The 21,555-nt window shown below is 41.7% G+C and overlaps 1 protein-coding gene across 9 annotated transcripts in view; it reads left to right on the forward strand.

Moving 5' to 3' along the window:
- Window positions 1-21,555, forward strand: part of SP100 (SP100 nuclear antigen) — a 101,467-nt gene that overhangs the window by 31,186 nt on the left and 48,726 nt on the right. For all 9 annotated transcript variants that reach the window (XM_045481648.1, XM_045481649.1, XM_045481643.1 and 6 more), the window contains exons 2-7: window positions 9,626-9,788; window positions 11,343-11,511; window positions 15,206-15,289; window positions 17,543-17,605; window positions 18,249-18,398; window positions 18,856-18,939. In XM_045481648.1, coding sequence (XP_045337604.1) covers window positions 9,626-9,788; window positions 11,343-11,511; window positions 15,206-15,289; window positions 17,543-17,605; window positions 18,249-18,398; window positions 18,856-18,939 — 713 coding nt within the window. The remainder of the gene's footprint in view (window positions 1-9,625; window positions 9,789-11,342; window positions 11,512-15,205; window positions 15,290-17,542; window positions 17,606-18,248; window positions 18,399-18,855; window positions 18,940-21,555) is intronic.

Raw genomic sequence — 21,555 nt, forward strand, 5'->3', positions numbered from 1 at the left:
AATACACTCTAGTTCTATCCATGTTGTTGCAAATGTCAAGATTTCACTCTTTTTGATTGCCAAGTAATACTCCATTGTATCTGTATACCACATCTTCTTTACCCATTCATCTGTCAATGGACATTTGGGCTCTTTCCATACTTTGACTATTGTCCATAACACTTCTATAAACATTGAGGTGCATGTGCCCCTTCAAAACAGCACACCTGTATCTTTTGGATAAATACCTAGTAGTGCAATTGCTGGGTCATAGGGTAGTTCTATTTTTAACTTTCTGAGGAACCTCCATATTGTTTTCCAGAGTGGCTACACCAGTTTGCATTCCCACCAGCAGTGCAAAAGAGATCCTCATTCTCTGCATCCTCGCCAACATCTAGTATTGCCTGAGTTGTTAATTTCAACCATTCTGACAAGTATGAGGTGGTATCTCATTGTGGTTTTGATTTGTATGTCCCTGATGATGGGTGATGTTGAGCATTTCTTCATGTGTCACTTGGCCATCTGGATGTCTTCTTTGGAGAAGTGTCTGTTCATGTCTTTTGCCCATTTCTTCACTGGATTATTTGTTTTTTGGGTGTTGAGTTTGATATGTTCTTTATAGATTTTGGATACTAACCCTTTATCAGATATGTCATTTGCAAATATATTCTCCCATTCCTTTGGTTGCCTTTTACTTTCGCTGATTGCTTCCTTCACTGTGCAGAAGATTTTTATTTTGATGAGGTCCCAATAGTTCATTTTTGCTTTTGTTTTCCTTGCCTCCAGAGATGTGGTAAGTAAGAAGTTGCTACAGTTGAAGTCAAAGAGTTTTTTTCCTGCTTTCTCCTCGAGGATTTTGATGGCTTCCTGTCTTACATTTAGATCTTTCATCCATTCTGAATTTATTTTTGTGTATGGTGTAAGAAAGTGGTCCAGGTTTATTTTTCTGCATGTCGCTGTCCAGTTTTCCCAGCACCATTTGCTGAACAGACTGTCTTCATTCGATTGGATATTCTTTCCTGCTTTGTCATATGGCCACAAAGTTGGCCATATGTTTGTGGGTCCATTTCTGGGCTCTCTACTCTGTTCTAGTGATCTAAGTGTCTGTTTTTGTGCCAGTACCATACTGTCTTGATGATTATAGCTTTGTAATACATACTGAAGTCCAGAATGGTGATGCCTCCAGCTTTGGTTTTCTTTTTCAGGATTGGTTTGGCTATTTGGGGTCTTTTCTGGTTCCGTACACATTTTAGGATTGTTTGTTCTAGCTCTGTGAAGAATGCTTGTGTTATTTTGATAGGGATTACATTGAATATGTAGATTGCTTTGGGAAGTGTTGACATTTTAACAATATTTGTTATCCCAATCCATGAGCATGGAATATTTTTCCTTTATTTTGTGTGTGTGTCTTCTTCAACTTCCTTCATAAACTATAATTTTCAGTGTATAGATTTTTCACCTCTTTGGTTAGGTTTATTCCCAGGTATTTTACGGTTTTTAGTACAATTGTAAATGGAATCAATTCCTTGATTTCTCTTTCTGCTGCTTCATTATTGGTGTATAGAAATGCAACCTATTTCTGTGCGTTGATTTTATATCCTGCAGCTTTGCTGAATTCATGGATCAGTTCTAGCAGGGTTTTTTTTGTGTGTGAAATCTTTTGGGTTTTCTATATAGAGTGTCATGTCATCTGCAAAAAGTGAAGGTTTGTCTTCCTCCTTGACAATTTAGATGACTTTTATTTCTTTGTGTTGTCTGATTGCTGAGGCTAGGACTTCTAATACTGTGTTGAATAACAGTGGCAAGAGTGGACCTCCCTGTTGTGTTCCTGACCTTAGAGGGGAAGCTCTCAGTTTTCCCCATTGTGATGATATTAGCAGTGGGTCTTTTGTACATGGCTTTTATGATCTTGAGGTATGATCCTTCTATCCCTACTTTCTTCACAGTTTTTATCAAGAAAGGATGCTGTATTTTGTCAAATGCTTTCTCTACATCTATTGAGAGGATTATGTGGTTTTTGTCCTTTCTTATATTAATATGATGTATCACACTGATTGATTTGCAGATATTGAAGCCAGCCCTGCATCCCAAGTATAAATCCCACTTGATCGTGGTGAATAATTTTTTAAATGTATTGTTGGATCCATTTGGTCAGTATCTTGTTGAGAATTTTTACATCCATGTTCATCAGGGAAATTGGTATATAGTTCTCCTTGTTAGTGGGGTCTTTGGTTTTGGAATCAAGGTAAGCTGGCCTCATAGAATAAGTTTGGAAGTTTTCCTTCCATTTCCATTTTTTGGAACAGCTTCAAAAGAATAAGTATTAACTCTTCTTTACATGTTTGATAGAATTCCTCTGGAAAGCCTCCAGCCCTAGACTCTTGTTTTTTGGGATATTTTTGATTACTAATAATATTTCTTTGATGGTTATGGGTCTGTTCAAATTTTCTATTTCTTCCTGTTTCAGTTTGGTAGTTTGTATGTTTCTAGGAATTTTTCCATTTCTTCCAGATTGCCAATTTATTGGCATACAATTGTTCATAATATTCTCTTATTATTGTTTGCATTTCTGCAGTGTTGGTTGTGATCTCTCCTCTTTAATTATTAATTTTATTTATTTGGGTCTTTTCCTTTTTCTTTTTGATAAAACTGGCTAGGGGTTTATCAATTTTGTTAATTCTTTCAAAGAACCAGCTCCTTGTTTCATTGATCTGTTTTACTGTTTAGGTTTTTTAATTTCGGTAGCATTGATTTCTGCTCTAATCTTTGTTATTTCCTGTCTTCTGCTGGTTTTGGATTTTATTTGCTGTTCTTCTTTCAGCTCTTTAAGGTGTAAAGTTGGGTTGTGTATCTGAGACCTCTCTTCTTTTTTTAGGAAGGCCTGGATTGCTATATACTTCCCTCTTATGACAGCCTTTGCTGCATCCCAGAGGTTTGGGACTGTGGTATTATCATTTTCATTGGCTTCCGTGTACTTTTTAATTTCCTCTTTAACTTCTTGGTTAACCCATTCATTCTTTAATAGGATGTTGTTTAGTCTCCAAGTATTGTTGTCTTTCCAAATTTTTTCTTGTGGTTGATTTCGAGTTTCATAGCATTGTGGTCTGAAAATATGCATGGTATGATCTCAATCTTTTTGGTACTTGCTGAGGGCTGATTTGTGTCCCAGTATGTGATCTATTCTGGATAATGTTCCATATGCACTCGAGAAGAGTGTGTATTCTGCTTTAGGATGAAATGTTCTCATTATATCTGTTAAGTCCACCCGATCCAGTGTGTCATTCAAAGCCATTGTTTCTGTGTTAATTTTCTGCTTAGGTGGTCTGTCCACTGTTGTAAGTGGGGTGTTGACATCCCCTACTATTATGGTATCATTTTCATTGAGTTTCTTTATGTTTGTGATTAATTGATTTATATATTTGGGTTATGTCAGGTTGGGGGCATAAATGTTTACAATTGTTAGATCTTCGTGTGGATAGACCCCTTAATTATGATATAGTGCCCTTCTTCATTCTCTTCTTACAGTCTTTATTTTAAAGTCTAGATTGTCTGATATAAGTATGGCTACTCTGGTTTTCGTTCAGTGACCATTAGCATAATAGATGTTTCTCCATCCCCTTACTTTCTGAAGGTGTCTTTAGGTCTAAAATGGGTCTCTTGTAAACAGAATATAGATAGATCTTGTTTTATTTTCCATTCTGTTACCCTATGTCTTTTAGCTAGAGCATTTAGTCCATTGACATTTAGAGTGAGTACTGAAAGATATGAATTTATTGCCACTGTGTTGCCTGTAGAGTTGGAGTTTCTGGTGATATTCTCTAGTCCTTTCCAGTCTTTGTTGCTTTTAGTCTTTTTTGTTTTGTTTCGTCTTTTCTCCCCTCAGAGAGTCCCTCTTAAAATTTCTTGCAGGGCTGGTTTAGTGGTCACAAACTCCTTTAGTTTTCGTTTGTCTGGGAAACTCTTTATCTCTTTTTCTATTCAGAATTATAGCCTTGCTGGATAGAGTTTTCTTGGCTGTAGACTTCACCCATTCAGCACATTGAATATATCATGCCACTCCCTTCTGGCTTGCCAAGTTTCTATGGAGAGATCTGCAGCTAGACTTATGGGTCTTCCCTTGTAAGTTAGTGACCTCTTTTGTCTTGATCTGCTTTTGTTCATTTTGATGAGAGTTCTCTGTGCCTCCTGGATCTGGATGTCTGTTTCCTTCCCAGATTAGGTTAGTTTTATGCTATTATCTCCTGAAATAAATTTTCTGCCCCTTTTTCTCTCTTCTTCTTATTCTGGGATTCCTATGATATGATGTTATTATGTTTGATGGAGTCACTGAGTTCCCTAAGTCTATTCTTGTGTTCCATAATTCTCTCTCTTTTGTTCAGCTTGATTATTTTCCATTATTTTATCTTCTATATTACTTATTCATTCCTCTGCTTCTTCCATCCTTGTGGCCACTGCATCCAGTCTGTTTTGAATCTCAGTTACTGCATTTTTTATTTCTGACTGATTATTTTTTAACTGTTTCTTTTTTTTTAATATGAAATTTATTGTCAAATTGGTTTCCATACAACACCCAGTGCTCATCCCAACAGGTGCCCTCCTCAACGCCCATCACCCAATGAGGTTCTCCCTGATGTCTTCCATGCTTTTCTTAAGCCCAGTGAGTATCCTGATGATTGTTGCTTTAAATTCTCTGTCAGGTATATTACTTATATCTGTTTTGATGAGATCTCTGGCTGAGACCTGATCTTATTATTTCATTTGGGATTAATTCCTCCATTTTGACATCTTGTCATCTCTGTCTTCTCCTCTGTGTTAGAAAAGCTGCTTATGTTTCCTGCTTCTGCGAGTAATGGCTTTATGAAAAAGAGGTCATGTGGTATCCAGGGCCTGGTGCTTCAGGAAGTGTTTCTGGTATGTGCTGCATGCACTCTGCTGTTGTGTTTTGGCTGCTGTATCCTTCTGGCCAGGCATCTGCAGAGGCTCTCCTTGCCTGCAATGGGCAGTGTTTGGTTCTTGGTCAAATCCTGGCAAGTTTTAACGAGGTGTGGTCTGGTCTGCTTGTTAAATGGGACCTGATGCTACTTACACTAGAACTGAAGCCTTGCAGAACAGTCTGGTCAGGAGATGTGGTGTGGGCAGGGGTTTCTGCTGGTCTTCTGGGGAAGGGCCCTGCCATGCTGGGACTGAGGCAAACTTGACTGAGAAGGGCAATATGAACATAACGCAGGGGTGTGCGATCTGATGTAAGCAGGCTAGGCAGCCAGTGTCAGTGTTGTGCTGTTTACTAAAAGGTGGTTCTGTGTTTATGCTGAAGTTCAGGGGAGGGAGATGGCATCAGCCAACTGCTTTTTCCCCAGAGAGGGGTCTCCATGCTTGCTGCTCTCAGGAAAGCACTCCCAGAAGAGTGAATATTCTCCCCTGTGCATTCCAGGCATTTTTCACTGTTTTCATGCTGTCTGCCACTGGGTTGTTTGCCTGCATTCTCTCCTGGAGCAGCACATTTCCCTCAGGGCTCTATCCCAGCCAACCCTGCTGACTTTTAAAACTCCAAACTTTGGGGAAGTGCTCTGGTGGGGGCCTACACTGGTCTTCTGGGGTAAGGTGTCACCACACTGGGACTGAAGGAGGTTTGGCCAAGAAGGGCAGTCACACCTTCTTGGAGTGCAGGGGTGTGGGACTTGGAGCAGGCAGGCTAGGCAGCCAGTGTTGGCATTGAGCTGCCCGGGTCAGGTGGTTCTGTGCTTATGCCGAAGGGCGTGGCGGGGTGGGGGATGGAAATGATACCTGCGGGCAACTTTGTCCCATAGAGAGGTGTCTCTGTGAATGCCATCTCTCAGGGATGTGCCCCAAGGAGGGCGAATAATCTCCCCACTGTGTGCCCAGGTGATCCTCAAGTTGTGCTGTCTGTCCCGGTATTGTTTCCCTGCCTCCTTTCCAGGAGCAGGGCAGTCCTCTCAAGGCTCTATCCCAGCCGTGCCCAAAGACCTTTAAAACTCACTGGAGTTCACTTCAAGCCCCATTGGTTGCAAGAACTCACTAAAATCAGCCCCTCTCATTTCCCCAGCCAACGGTTCTGAGGAAGTATTCTCCTTGTGCATATCTCTGTGTGCTCCTCTCTCACCTTTCTTTGCAACCAGGGCTTTCTCCCCTCTGCAGCATCCCACCATCCCTCTCTCCCCCAAACCATGTCTCCACACTTCCTACCTTCTTCACTGTGGCCTCTTCTCTCCCTCTGCTTGTTCAGTTTGTTCTGTCAGCCCTCCGGCTGACTTCTTGGGTTTTCTGAATGATTTGTTATCTAGTTGTGTTCAAGGGACAAGATGAGCCTAGGGTTCTCCTACCATGTTACCGTCTTAGCTCCTGCACCAACAATCTCTGCTTTGAATTAGAACGTTTACACCATTCATACTGAAAATACTTATTTACATATTTATTAATATCTACCATCTACATTATTGTTCTTTTATTCATTACATTTGCTTTGTTTCTTTTTTCCTTCTTTTTCTACCTTGTCTGGTTTTAAGTTAGCATTTTATATGAGCCCATCTTATCTTTTCTATTAATATATCAGTCATACTTGTTTTCTTTAATTTTTTTAATGTTTATTTTTTGAGAAACAGAGCATGAGTGTGGGGGGCGGGTAGCAGAGAGAGAGGGAGTCACAGAATCCGAAGCAAGCTCCAGGCTCTGAGCTGTCAGCACAGAGCCTGATGTGGGGCTCAAACTCACGAACTGCGAGATCATGACCTGAGCCGAAGTCCATGCTTAACCGACTGAGCCACCCGAGTGCCCCCTAAGTGCTTTTTTTTTTAAAGATTGGAAACAAGACAAGGTAGTCCATTCTCCCCACTTTTCTTCAACATTGTGTCTAAACTCCTAACCATTACAATAAGAAAGAAAAAGAAATAATTGTTGGGGGAAAAAAGTAAAGGGGTTTTGCTTGATTCTTTATTTTCTATAAAATCCAAAAGAAATATATAAATACATTATTAGAATACAAGAATTTAGCAGGCTTATAAATACGTGGTTAACGTTTTTGAAAATTAGTTTATTCCCATACAATTATAACAAGCAATTTAAAAAGCAATACCATTTAAAGCAATGCCAGTTTTAAAAAAGCAATACCATTCTTAGTTAAGAGTAAATTTAATGAGAGATGTATATGACTTCTTTATGAAAACTATAAACATTTCTAGACAAAATTAAGGAAAACCAAATAAATGGAGAGCTATACAGTGTTAACAGATTGTAGTTCAATATCATTAAGATATCAGTTGTTACCAAATTTATCTATAGGTTCAAAGCAAACCCTATAAAAATCCAAAAGGCTTTTCTTGTAGAAATTGACAAAATGATTTTAAGAGATATATAGAAAGCCAAAATACCTAGAAAAGTCAAGACAATTTTTCCCTAATTGGCTTCAAGATTTTCTGTAAGCTACACTGTGCAAGCCAATATGCTGTTGGCATAAGAATAGACAAATAGATCAGTGGTACAGAATAAGAAGTCCAGAAATAGACCCATGCCTACATTGTAAATTGCTTTGTGAATGTTTTCATTAACTTGTGATAGGCAAAGATTTCTTCTTACCTTAAGGTTTTTACCACAGAAAAAAAGTGATGGATTTGGCTTCATCAAAATTAAAAATTTCTCCTCATCAAAACACATGGTTAAGCAAATCACAGACTGGGAGACAATGTTCATAATACATAAATCAAACAAAACAATTCTTTCCATAATATAAAACAAGCTGCTACACATCAGTAAGTAGTAAAAGATAACCCAACAATAGAAATTGGTCAAAGACGTGAACAGACACCTTACAAAACAAGATGCATAATTGCCAATGAACGTATGAATGTGTGCTCAACATCATTAAAGTAATACAAATTAAAACTATCTAAGATACCACATCATACACATGAGAGTGGCTTAAATTAGGAAAACTATATCTAATAGGCTCTAAAAAACAGTTTGGCAGATTCTAAAATAGCTAAGCATATTCACACCATGCCCCACTCCTAGTTATTTACACAAGAGAAATGAAAGCATCATGCCATAAAAAGATGCGTACAAGAACGGCAGCTTTCTTCACACAAGTCTCAAACTGGAATCAATCTAAATAACCATCAACAGGAAAATGAATAAGCAGATTGTGATAGGTCCACACAATGGAATACCTTCATCCAACAGCATGGGTAATGAGCAAATGTCAGGCACAGAGCATACATGATGTATGATTATTCCATGTACATGAAATCCGGTAACAGGCTAAATTCGCACATGGTGATAGAGAGGTCAGCAATGTTTGCCTTTGAGAGGTTGCCTGGATCCAGGGGGTCAGCTTGTAGGTGGAGAGGTTAGACGTACACTGTTCTATTCGCCATTTTTAAATTAACACGTAAGTTTCCAGCACCATCCCTTGTGATCTCCACTGCCTCTTCAGGGTTCTTCAGGGCAAACCAGTTGTTTTTCTGACCTCTGGGAGCATCCTTCACCTACAACAGCAATTAGCACCCCTCTGCCCACTTTTGTCTACGGATTTGGATGGAAATCTCTCTTGTTCTCATTGCCCAGCGATTCTCCTTGCCAGTGTGAATCCAATTTCTTTATTATCATTTTAGCAGGGCTTTTAACAAAAGACAAGACACATGCTTCTTTTCAACCTGCAGTCTTTGAACTGAAACTTGTTTTTTCAGGGATGTTTCACAATAATGTGACATCATTATTCCCTGAGGCACGCTAAGTACTGGGAAGTGACAATGATTCTCTTCTGGTTTGACAAAGAAAGCTTCTGAGTCTTCATGATACAAGATGTTAATTAAAACATTATTTTCAGAGCAATAAAATGATCAACTAAGAACTGGAATTACAGACTCCAGTTTAAAATTAATTTCACAGGAAACATCAGTGATTTCTGAAATTCAGGTGCCTGAAAAGATTCACTAGCACAGACAGATTTATATTAACACAAAGCAGGGCAGATGTCCCAGGAGAAATGTTTGATATTCTTGTGAAATTATCAATTTATACTGTGTCATATCATTATTAACCACATCCTATCCTTTATAAACTAGTTTTATAATATTAGCAGGATGGCATTTCTCTTAACAGCTATACATCAGAAAGGGGACAGCTTGTTTTTTCTTTCTGATATTATTTTTCTCTTAGTTGTTAGTTAGGAAGTATTTTCAAGGTGAGATTTTTAGTCCATTGCTTTCTTTTTTTTTTCAAAACTGTTTTATTTGAGTGTGGTTTATTCCATTGCTTTTCATTCCTCTGTTCACTATATCTCAATTTTGTTTAAATTTAAGTTTTTTAATTACAAAAATATTTCAGATATGTGAGGATATCTTTACAATGGCTTTGACCCAGACAGACTAGAACAGACTTTTTCAATCCTGCATTTAAGTCTTTCTTTTTTTTTTTTTTTTTTCCTTTTATCTCAGTCTTTCTTAACCCCCATGCTTTCTTCATAATATCTTTGCTTATTGCTTTAATTCCATGTATTCTGTCTCTACTCGGGACCACTTAACTTATATACGTTAGTTTTTCACAGCTTATCCTTTATAAATAAATCTTACAGCCACCACAAGCATCTTGGAAATCTCGATGACCGTTTTCATATGGTATCCTTCCTTCCTAGGGTGTCTGCAGAAGACCAGAGCATCGATGACAGACTCATCTATGAGACTGTATTCAAACACTTCAAAAGACACAAGGTGGAGATTTCAAATGCAATAAAAAAGACATTTCCTTTCCTTGAATGCCTCCGTGACCGTGAACTCATCACCAATAAAATGTATGAAGTAAGTGACGTATGTTATGTCACAATATGGTAAACTGACCCCAAACGAAATTGTATTTTAATACCCTGGACGCAAACATCAAGCACAACTGGCTGACTGAGGAGTCTCCTATGAGTGGGAGACCTTTCCAAGTATTGTTGTAAGTGTTTCCTATAAGGCAAAAAGTGAAAGGAGAATCAGTCATCACCAGAGGCAGCCCTGCTTCTCACTTAGGGACTGGAGCCCAGTGGTGCCCACTGGACTTGGATCTGAACCAGGAGTTCTCCAGAGATGTGTAATGCCTTGTAGGAATGCATAGAATATAGCATAAACTAAGAATTAAAGGTAATTTTAATGAATTGCTGTGTGACGTAAATGAGTTAATTTAATAGAATAATAATTAACACATTTCAATGGACATCAGTTTGAGTCCTTAGATCTGAAAACATTAAAGCCTACAGGAAACTGGTGTCCTGTTAGGACAAAATGTGGGAATTGATGATTGTTATTCTTTCTCCAGCAGTTTTCAGTTATTAGGGTTCTTTTCCTTTTTTTCTTTTTCTCTTTTTTTTTAATGGTACCTCTGGAGTCTTGGAATTTGGGTGAATTTTAGTAGTAGGCATTAATGGAGATACAGAGATGCAAGTCTTCCTTTTTTAATGTTTATTTATTGATTTTGAGAGAGTGAGAAAGCAAGCACAAGCGGAGGAGGGGCAAAGAGAGAGAGCCAGAGAGAATCCCAAGCAGGCTTCTCACTGTCAGCACACAGCCTGACTAGGGGCTCGATCTCATGAACCGTGAGATCATGACCTGAGCCAAAATCAAAAGTTGGACACTTAACTGACTGAGCCCCCCAGGTGCCCCAATGCAAGTCTTCTCTTTGCCCTATGAATATGCTTTCTCTATGGCCACGTTCACAAAAGGGGAGAACTGTCACCTGCTTTCCTTGAGCTCTTTAAGGCCAAGTCAGTCCTGGGGAAAAGGCAAGGATTGTGCACGTAACAGGACAGCTGCTCATCATTCCTAAACATCCTAAACACGTATTCCTAAAACATCTGGCCAGGTTCTTAAAGGGCTACATATTATTTAACTTTGAAACTGTTACTCTTCATAGGTGCTCTCACATCTAATGTAAATGATGGTGAGGAGATCAGTTTTTTTTGGTTTTTTTTTTTTTTTTTTTTTTTTTTTTTTGGGACAGAGAGAGACAGAGCATGAACGGGGGAGGGGCAGAGAGAGAGGGAGACACAGAATCGGAAACAGGCTCCAGGCTCTGAGCCATCAGCCCAGAGCCCGACGCGGGGCTCGAACTCACGGTCCGCGAGATCGTGACCTGGCTGAAGTCGGACGCTTAACCGACTGCGCCACCCAGGCGCCCCAGGAGATCAGTTTTACAAGTGAATATTTTTAAGGAGGAAGGAGTTACATACAAATATGTAGAAATTCTAAAACTTTATATGAGAAGGTACCTATGGAGGGAACCTGGAATACATTACCCATAAAATCACTTTCTGGGGACTCTTCTGTAACTTGGAAGTCTGTATTTATATTTTCTCTATTCGATATTTTTTTAAGGATTGTCAAGATTCTTGTAGAAACCTGGTCCCTGTACAAAGAGTGGTGTATAACGTTCTAAGTGAGCTGGAGAAGACATTTGACCTGCCACTTCTAGAAGCATTGTTCAGCGAGGTCAACATGCAAGAATACCCTGATTTAAATCACATTTATAATAGCTTCGAAAATGGTAATTAGGCTTATTACCTACCTTTTGATGTTTTATATTTTTTTCTTTTTTTTTTCTTTTTTTTTTGGACAGGTGTATATTGAGCCACTACAATTTGCTACATACAGTGCCGGGCCGTGAGGACATAAGAAAACACAAATCATGAGCCTTCTTAAAGCTTATGGTATAATGGCTATGGTAGAACACCCACCTGGAGGTCTGCTCAACTAGGCCTTTAGACTCACAGGATAACCAGAGACAAATGGCATCAGCTTGACTTAGAAGGACACATTACAGGAAATACAGCATCCCAACAGGCCAATAGCAGTTGCTCCTCTTCTGTGGGACTCCTTGCAGTGGTCCACACTGCAGTCCACCAAGTTGACTACTACCCAACTCGACTGTCAGCTTAGCTGTGGATAAAGGACCCACCCTGGCTTAGCAGCACCATGCCCATGGGTATCAATATCTCATGTAACAGTGCTGTAGTTGTAAGTTTCAGGGACCTCACAAGGGACAAGGCGAGTTAAAAGAGTCACCACACTGAAGGAAGACCAGAGTGTGCTTTGTAGTCTCCAGATAATCCCTCCCAATCCACATGCACTTTACAGTCATTTTTAACCCTAAACTAGGGCTAAATGAGGGCTTTAAAAAAAAAATTAATGCTTATTTTATTTTTGAGAGAGCTACACAGACTGCAAGTAGGGGAGGGGTAGAGAGAGAGGGAGACACAGAATCCAAAGCAGGCTCCAGGCTCTGAGCTGTCAGCACAGAGCCCGACGTGGGGCTTGAACTCATGAACCGTGAGATCATGACCTGAGCAGAAATCAGATGCTTAACTGACTGAGCCACCCAGGTGCCCCTACACTAGGTTTTAAGTAGGCTGATGTTGGCCTAATAACACAGGAGAGAGGCCACCTTGATTAGGTTTCCAGAGTAACAAGCCAGAAAATTACCCAAGGTTAAATTTACCCTTAAAGAAGGAGAATTGTTGTTGTTGTTTAATTTTTTTAATGTTTCTTTATCTTTGAGAGAGAGAGAGAGAGAGCAGAGGAGGGGTGAAGAGAGAGGAGACACAGAATCGGAAGCAGGCTCCAGGCTCTGAGCTGTCAGCACAGAGCCTGATGCAGGGCTTAAACTCACAAACCGTGATATCACGACCTGAGCCGAAGTTGGACTGTCAACTGACTGAGCTACCCAGGTGTCTTGGAGAATTGGTTTTATTAAGTCTTTCGGGGTGAAACAAACATTATTCAAATAATCACAAAAACAATGCTCTGCCAGATGTTCTACAAAACTAAAGGTTTGATTCTCGATTTTTTTCCTGGGAAAGCATGATTTTTTATTTTATTTTATTTTATTTATTATTTTTTAATTTTTTTTTTCAACGTTTATTTATTTTTGGGACAGAGAGAGACAGAGCATGAACGGGGGAGGGGCAGAGAGAGAGGGAGACACAGAATCGGAAACAGGCTCCAGGCTCTGAGCCATCAGCCCACAGCCCGACGCGGGGCTCGAACTCACGGACCGTGAGATCATGACCTGGCTGAAGTCGGACGCTTAACCGACTGCGCCACCCAGGCGCCCCTTATTTTATTTTTTAAATGATTTTATTTTCATTTATTTTAAGGCCTGCAAGAGTTAAGAGAATGCTTGTGTGTGTGTATGTAAAATTTTTTTACTTGCCTAGAAAACCTTTTATTTCAACAGAGTTTAGTGTCAGTGGAGTTCTCCAAATAAGGGAGAGACACATCATAAGAAGAAGGCTCACATGTCCTGAGGAGGGCTGGCATTATGGGATCAGGCATGGAGTGTCCAAGGGTCCAGCGTGTCTTCAAAACAAAGGCAAATTTGATGGGGTGCCTGGGTGACTCAGTCGGTTAAACGTCCGACTTCGGCTCAGGTCATGATCTCGCGGTCCGTGAGCTCGAGCCCCGCGTCGGGCTCTGTGCTGACAGCTCAGAGCCTGGAGCCTGCTTCAGATTCTGTGTTTTCTTCTCTCTCTGACCCTCCCCCATTCATGCTCTGTCTCTCTCTGTCTCAAAAATATATAAACGTTAAAAAAAAATTAAAAAACAAAAACAAAAAAAAAAACCAAAGACAAATTTGATTTGTCTCAGAGAGTGAGAAGCAGACTGTGGACCTGATTTGTGAGAGATAAGTTTGAAGAAGATTTTCTTCAAATAAAGAAAAAGCTAAGAAATTAGAAGTTTATTAATAGGCAATAAAGAGATATCAACAGTTTTATAAGCAAGGAAAAAATTAAAAAGCATGTGCTTTGTTGATTTGTGTCACCAGTAACCTTATCTGAGAACAAAATTTCTACAGCAAGTCAGTACAGTTAGAAATGGAATAAAGGAAATTAAATACCTAATCAGAAATTTCAAGTCAATATTACATTTGCAACCAGGATGCCCTGGGCCATGGGAACAAAGGGAATGGCGGTTACATGTCAACTGCCTACATCTCGGGGGCTCTGATCCTCTCCGTGGACTGCAGGGACCCCCCTTTCCAGATTCACTGTCCACATCACACGTGTTAGTCTCCAGGGCTCCCCGAGCTGGGGTGACCTGCACCTACACTCGCTGCCACCCACCTGTCCCTGCGGACGTGGCAGCTGTCACCTCCCGGACCCTGTTGTCCCCGGGAGCTGTCGGTCAGCGACCCAAAGCCAAGATTCTGGGGGCTGTGGCCCGAGTGCGGCACCCTCTCCTGCGCCCCAATTCCCACCCTCATCTGGTGCTCAGAGGCCCCTGAGCCCCCATGGGACCCTCCACGCACAGGCCTCCTTCACCTTTCCCTTTGTTCTCTCCTATCTTCCACCTGGTTTTCCCAGGATCTGAGGCCACGTCCTGGGATGACGAAGCACCCGTGGCTCCCACCGTCCAGTGGAACTCACCCCCACTGGCGCTGCCCCAGGAGGAGCTCCCGTCATCAGCCCTGAGGCAGCGGGTCCCCTCCTCCCTGGCGCCCCCTCCTCTCTGGACTCCCCACAGACAGCCCTCCCCACCAGGCTTCCTGGTTCATTTCCTTCCTCCCACGTGTGCTGGGTCACCTGCAGGCAGGGGCACTGGGCTGGGGTCCCAGCCTCTGGAGCCCGGAGCCCACGGGGACGGCGTCTGAGGTCGTCCTCCAGCACTGCAGTCTGCTCAGTGCTCAGAGCTGCGGAGTGTCCTTTGTTCCCGGGACCTGGGCCCCTGGGAGGTCTGTCTCGTTCCTCCTGGTGTCCACCGCTTTGTGTCCTTGGGAAGCCCTCACCCTCCCTACCCCGACCCTCCTCTTGTCTAGCAGCATCTTTAAAGTAGCTGGGCTTTGTCTTTCATACCCAGGGATCTCTCTAGGAGCTTAGCTCATCTCCCAAGGAAATTCCTGTTTCTTCCTTTCAGTTTGAACAGTTCAGAAACACATTTCAGTCCTTTTACTTATTTTGATACATACATTTCCTGGCCATCCACAAATTCTTTTACAAGGCTAATAATAGGATCATGATGTTTTCCTTTATCCTTATATTGGAGGAGCTCCTTTCTGTGTGAGAAACATAGATTCTCTTGCTGGGAGTTCTCTTTTCTATCCCAGGGATGATGGGGGAATTTTACAAAGAGGATCAGAGACACTGAGCTTGGGGGATGGGAGTTGGTAACTGTGCAATATTGAGGTATTGTTCCTGGTCTCTGATGGGGATCCCTAATTGCCTCCTCTGTCTCCCTCTCTTCAGCAATCCAAGAAAAACTTAGTCACCAAGAAAGTGATGGAGAAGAAGCGGTGAACAGTCCTAATATCCAACTGAGCCTTGAACAAGGTGATTGTAACCTGATAAATACCGATTCTCATCTGCAAAGAAGAAAAGGAGAAAGGGAACTCAGGCCCGAGTCCTGAGTGGATTTGGGGAATCAGGAAAGAAATGTTAAGGACCAAGGAGAAGGCAAGGAGCGGTATTCGTGTGAGCATCTAACCAGAGGCAAAATCCTGGAGGAGTAGCTATGACAGGAGACTATTGGCCCAATAACCAAGATGAAGGGACAGAAACCCAGTGTGTTAGTAAAACCAGATGTAAGCAGATTAACTACCAGGAAGTAATTGTGATTTAGAAAGGCCCCTAGAGGAGAAGATCAGTGTAAAGCTGTGAAGGGCTAAGAACTGGGCCCATGGTCAATATTAAATGATGGCAGATGGGACCAATTTCAATGTGGGGGATGTTGTTCAAGATGCTGTTCAGAGAATGCCAGTCACAGAAAAGAGGAAGTGGTACAGAGGCGGAGGGGAGGATGTGGGCACTTTGAGGGAGAGAAGGAAGGGAAATGAAAACAGGGAAGGAAGGGTTAAAAGAATAGAAATAACCATGTTATTTTTTTTAAAGCTTGTTTATTCATTTTGAGAGAGAAAGTGCACGGGAAGAGGAGGGTGTGGGCAGAGAGAAGAAGAGAGAGAATCCCAAGCAGTCCCTTTGCTATCAGCACAAAGCCCAGCACAGGGCTCGATCTCACAAACCATGATCATGATCTGAGCCAAAATCAAGAGTCAGACACAACTGACTGAGCCACCCAGGTGCCCTGAAATACCCATGTTACTAACACCTCACTGATTAAACATTTGCTCTGACGGTTGTAGGTTTGTAGCCTGATAGTGCTCAGGCTGCCACTGGAGGTTAGCCTTGCTTGTGTGCTCATTTTGCAGACCCTGTGGGCAGTTAGCCTGGAATCAGATGAGCAAGGATGAACCCAGGCATTTTGAACCCAGAGTCTGTGTGTGTGTGTGTGTGTGTGTGTGTGTGTGTGTGTGTGTTGATGGAAGTAAAATTCACATAAGATAGAATTAACCATTTTATTTTATTTAAATTTTTTCTTTTTAAGTTTATTTTTGACAGAGAGAGTGAGAGACAGAGCATGAGCGGGGGCAGGGGGGCAGGGCAGAGAGAGAGGGAGACACAGAATCGGAAGCAGGCTCCAGGCTCCGAGCTGTCAGCACAGAGCCCGACATGGGGTTTGAACTCATGAACCTTGAGATCATGACCTGAGCCGAAGTCGGACGCTCAACTAACCGAGCCACCCGGGCGCCCCGAGAATTAACCATTTTAAAGTCTACAGTTTAGTGATATTTAGTGCGTTCAGAATGTTGTGCAGCTACTACATTTATCTAGTTCCAACATATTTGGATCACCTTAGAAGGAAGCTCCGTGTCACTCCCTATGCCCCTCTTCCTGAGCCTCTGGCAACCACTAATCCAGTTTCTGTCTCTTTGGATTTACCTCTTCCAGACATTTCATGTAAATGGAATCATACAAACATGGACTTTGTGTCTGGCTTCTTTCACTCAGTGTGATGTTTTCAAGGTTCATCCATGTTGTAGCATGAATCAGTCCTTCATTCCTTTTTATTAGTGGTTAGTATTCCCTTGTATGGCTATATAATATTTTGCTTATTCATTCCTCAGTCAGTGACGGTTGTTTCTACCTTTTGGCTGTGACAGAGTCTGCATTAATAACCCTGTACTGCCATTCCAGTAATCTAATGAAAAAGACAGACACATGAGACAAAAATCGGGAAATATATGCAGAGAAAGATACAGAAAAAAAAAAATACCAAAAATGGGAGAATCAGACCCAGAATCCTCATGAACAGGCCAACGAGATAGACTGAACAGATGTGAAAAGGGAGGGTGTGGAGGGAGAGGAGGTAGGGACAAAGCCCCAGAACTTTGTAACAACCCAGGTAAGTCTGCTGGTCAGGGCAGCTCTGGAAGCAGAGGTGGCATCACTGTGGCCACGGGAGTCAGGATCAACCATCTCCAGTTACTTAAGTACCTCGTGTAGGACACACAGTGAGATGGCTTGAACGAGGCCCTCGTAGCCTGGGATGCGGGCGACCCTCGTCCTCCACTCTGCCAACTGGGGTCTGACTACAAGAGTTGTGTGGGATTTGCCAAGCCCACATGGCCTCTGTATTGATACCTGGAGGGGATCTTCACCTCCTACTTCATAAAAAAGGGGATTAGGGAAGAACAGCACAGACCATACTTCAGTTTCTGAAAGAAACTTTCAATTTCTTCCCCTTAGGAACTGGTGAAAACTCATATCGAAGCCTGACCTGGTCGTGCCCACAGTCCTCATCTTACAACGGTCTGTTCCTGTTAACTGTATTCTGTGATCCCTTGCTGTTCTCGTTCCATTCTGGAATGTGCTAGAAGGGTGGGGGCTGCTTCTTTGTATCGCTGATTACCTAGAATGTCCATCTTTCCTTCTGCAATTTCTCCAAGGAAGTCCTGGGGTGTTTGCCATGGAATTCATTCCTTACCTTCCGCTGCTCTGCTCTGCCCTCTATCTCTGGACACTGTCCCCTGTGGACTTACTTGCCAGCTCCTTTTGTTGCTGGCTTCCTGTTGAGTTCCCAACATGGGGCACTAACAAGAGATTGGAGAGTAGGAACAAGGGAGAAGTCGGATCTGTCCATAATTCTGGCAACAGCTGCATCTCGCCCATGATACCACTTCCCACCAAGCAGGCCAGCCAGGGGCCAGCTTCTATCCACCCATTGATCCTGGCCTCTGGGCTCACCCTCCGGCCCTCCCACAGCTTACTGTTAAATATTCTTCCGGTTCCTGCATTCTTTTATTTGGACTTCTTAGCTGTTCCTTCAACTGCATAACCAACCCCCTGGATTAAATTCCCTCTGCTGTAAAAGCTACAGCGATTTGTATTTTCCTGTTGGGCCCTGATTGATATAGAGGAGAGTAAAACATCTATGAATCAAAACGTGGTTTAGGTACAGCCCCATCTGAAAATGGACTCTCGGAGAACCTCTGTGAAACAGAGCAGATAAATGCAAAGAGAAAAGATACAACAAGTGACAAAAATGATGCACTAGAAAGCCAAGAAGCAAATAAAGAGTGTGCCCAAGAGTCTGAGCCAGCAGGTAAGACTGATTGCCTGGGTTTGCATGAGAATAGAGAGGCCAAGGAGTCCTTGCTGGTGGTAGAGAATGGAGTCTTGCACAACCCAAGGAAATATCTATTAACAAAGAAGGGGAAACTCATGCAGACACAGAGGGGGCAGTAGTGGAGGCTAATATATTGATGGGAGAGACCTGGAGGAAGAAAAGTTAGGAAGGACTAACAAAGAGACAAAGGATGAAATTCTGCAGTACCTAATCGGGGAAGAGAGACAGAAAGAAAAGTCAAAAGAAGTCAGGGAGAGATTGGCCACAGAATCACTGAAGCACAGACACTTTCATGAGGTGAAGGTGGCAATATATGCAGACAAGCTATAGTAGAAACATGAGAAGAAAAGAGAAGTCAGGTGAGATGCAAAATGGAAATGGGCAGAATAAGGTCCCTCTGTCAGGCCTCAGCTGTGGTCTATTTTATCCTCAGAGTCCTGTGAACAAGCACCTATCCACGTGGATAATGGAGATACAAGAGAAGAGACACCCAGCACATCGCCCTGTGATGAAGAAAGTAATTGTTACTTTTCTTACCAATATTCTAATTCTATCCTTGTTTTTCCATGAGAAAAAAAGCTTTCCTCTTTTCTCTTTCTACCAACCACCTCTCTGGCCCTATCCAAGACCCACAGCCTTGTGCACAGCCTCTGACTACTTTTAAGTAAGCAAGCAGGAAACAGAGCTCAGGTCTTTAATGGAGGGGGTGTCCCTGAAGAGAGGATGTGAGGAGAGAAAATATGAAAAAGTGAACCATGGAACACTGGTGGCAAAGTACATGAACTACATAGGTTTTAGATAAATTGGCATGGAATCCAAACAGTACCACTTTGTGGAGTTGATGAAAAGGAGTAATTTGCAACTCGCTTTTCAGAAGTTGTAGCAGAAACATGGAAGCCATGCGTGATGCTGCTGGTCAGTTTGTGAGTACGGAAGCCCCAGTGAAGGACTTTTAGGAAAGAAGTGATAGATGGAAGGACTTGGAGCAGGGGACAGTGGCACAGGGGGGGGAACTTTGATGATCATTGGAATGCTTGAGATGGGGAAGATGAATAGAAAGAAAAAATCAGTATAGAAGAGGCACTTTAATAATTAAGAAACAAAGAATAGGAGAAAGTAGAAAATGTAACAGAGAATGGATACACTGAAAAATCAGGTGGAGGACAGCAGGGCCAGTTTTCGGGGGAGGCAGCGAGGCCCTGGGGCACATGTAAAGAAAATCTTACTCTTGGTTTCTTGTGCCCTCACAACCTCCCCTGCCCCATCCTAGACACTGCTGGGCCCTGGGAGACAGTGATAAAAAAATGTTGAGAAAAAGAGCATGATAGAGAAATATACAGAAGGAAATGAATACCAGAAAATAGAGAAAATGGGAGGAGGCATAGAGAGAACTATGTAGAGGATGAGTTAAGGGACCATAGATGAAAAACTGGTGAAGAGTGGACCAACTGATGAGACAGAAGACAAATCAAGACACTGTCCAATTTGAAGAGTCAGTCACTGGAATGAAAGCACAAAGGGCCCTTTCTAAGACCGTTGAGAAGGGTAAGGTGTCTGCAATGACCAAAATGGCCTTCTAACCCCCTCAGATAAAAATAAGCATTTACCCAGGCATTTCATTTCTCCATGGCTTCAGTCACCATCTGTGATCTATGGATTCCTACACACACATCTCCAGTCTGGACCTGCTTTCTAGATTCATCCCTTCAAGTGCCTAAATTTTTGTATTCAAAGATCTGAAAGCTCTCTCTATTTGGAGGCTGTATCAGTTATCTACTGCTGTGTAACAAACAATCCCCAAATTCAGTGGATTAAAACAACTGACTTTATTTGCCACTTCTGTCAATTCCAACTTTAAAATATGTCCAACTTGCTCATTTCTCTCCATCTCCAGGATGCTCACTCTAATCCAGATTCCTATCACTTCTCACTTCAAACAGAGGAACTCTCCTGCTGGCCTCCTCCCTGTCTTGCTCCCCTCAGATCCATTCTCCACACTTCAGCTCAATGGGCATATCAAAAATGCAAACCAGTTCATATGTCTTTCCTATTTAAACCCAGTGCCTTCTTGTGGCCCTCAGCATGAGGTCAACACAGCTTGGTATGGAGTATTGAAGGATCCTTCCCATGCAGTTGCATATTCCCCCCTCATTCTCCCTTCCACCAAGTTCCCACCACACCAAATTCCATTTCTTTACTTGAATTTTCCTAGATCTCTCAATTATATCTCTGCCTTTACACATGCTTTTGGAAAATAGTTTGGTATACTCTTTCAAAGTTGAAAATACACATAGCCTGTGACTCAGCAATTGCATTCCTCAACAGAAACCAACAGAAATGCACATTGTTCAAAAAAAAACTAAAAGAAATGCATATAAGGTCAGTACTATTCATAATAACTAAAATCTTGAAATGGCACAAATTCATTTTTATGGTTTTATTTTTAATGGGTTATTTCTACAATGGAATACTAGACAGCAGTGAAAAAGCAAAGTGAATACAGATGACTACCACACATATTGCTGAGAAAGGGATGTGAATTGATCACCCTGCCCCATGACAGAAAGACAGAGAAATAGCAAATGAGAGAGAAAAGGCATGATTCTATTTATACAAACTTGTGTATATTTTGGAACTGACAAAATTAATTATCAGTGGAATTACTAATCAAAGTGGTGATTAATTTGAATTACATGATGGAGACAATTAGTGGGAGGCATCACTAAAAGCTTCCATGGTATTAGCAATCTTTTATTTCTGGACCCGAGTGATAGTTACCCAGATATGCTCACTTTGTGGTGATTCAAAATTTATGATTTGCTTATTTTTATCTATGTACATTATACAGAAAATATAATTTTAATTTTTAATTTGTTTATGTTTACTTATTTTATAGAGAGAGTGTGTGCATGTGAGCAGGGAGGGGTAGAGAGAGAGAGAGGGAGAGAGAGAAGCCCCAGCTGACAGCAGAGAGCCTGATTCAGGGCTTGAACTCATGAACCGTGAGATCATGCCCTGAGCTGAAATCAAGAATCAGATGCCTAACTGGCTGAGCCACCCAGGTATCCCAATATACTTCTTATTTTTAAAAGAGCAAAAAGTAATTCATAAAAGGATGGGAAGAGAAAATAAA

Source organism: Leopardus geoffroyi, chromosome C1, assembly GCF_018350155.1.
Source record: "Leopardus geoffroyi isolate Oge1 chromosome C1, O.geoffroyi_Oge1_pat1.0, whole genome shotgun sequence".
Lineage (NCBI taxonomy): Eukaryota > Metazoa > Chordata > Mammalia > Carnivora > Felidae > Leopardus > Leopardus geoffroyi.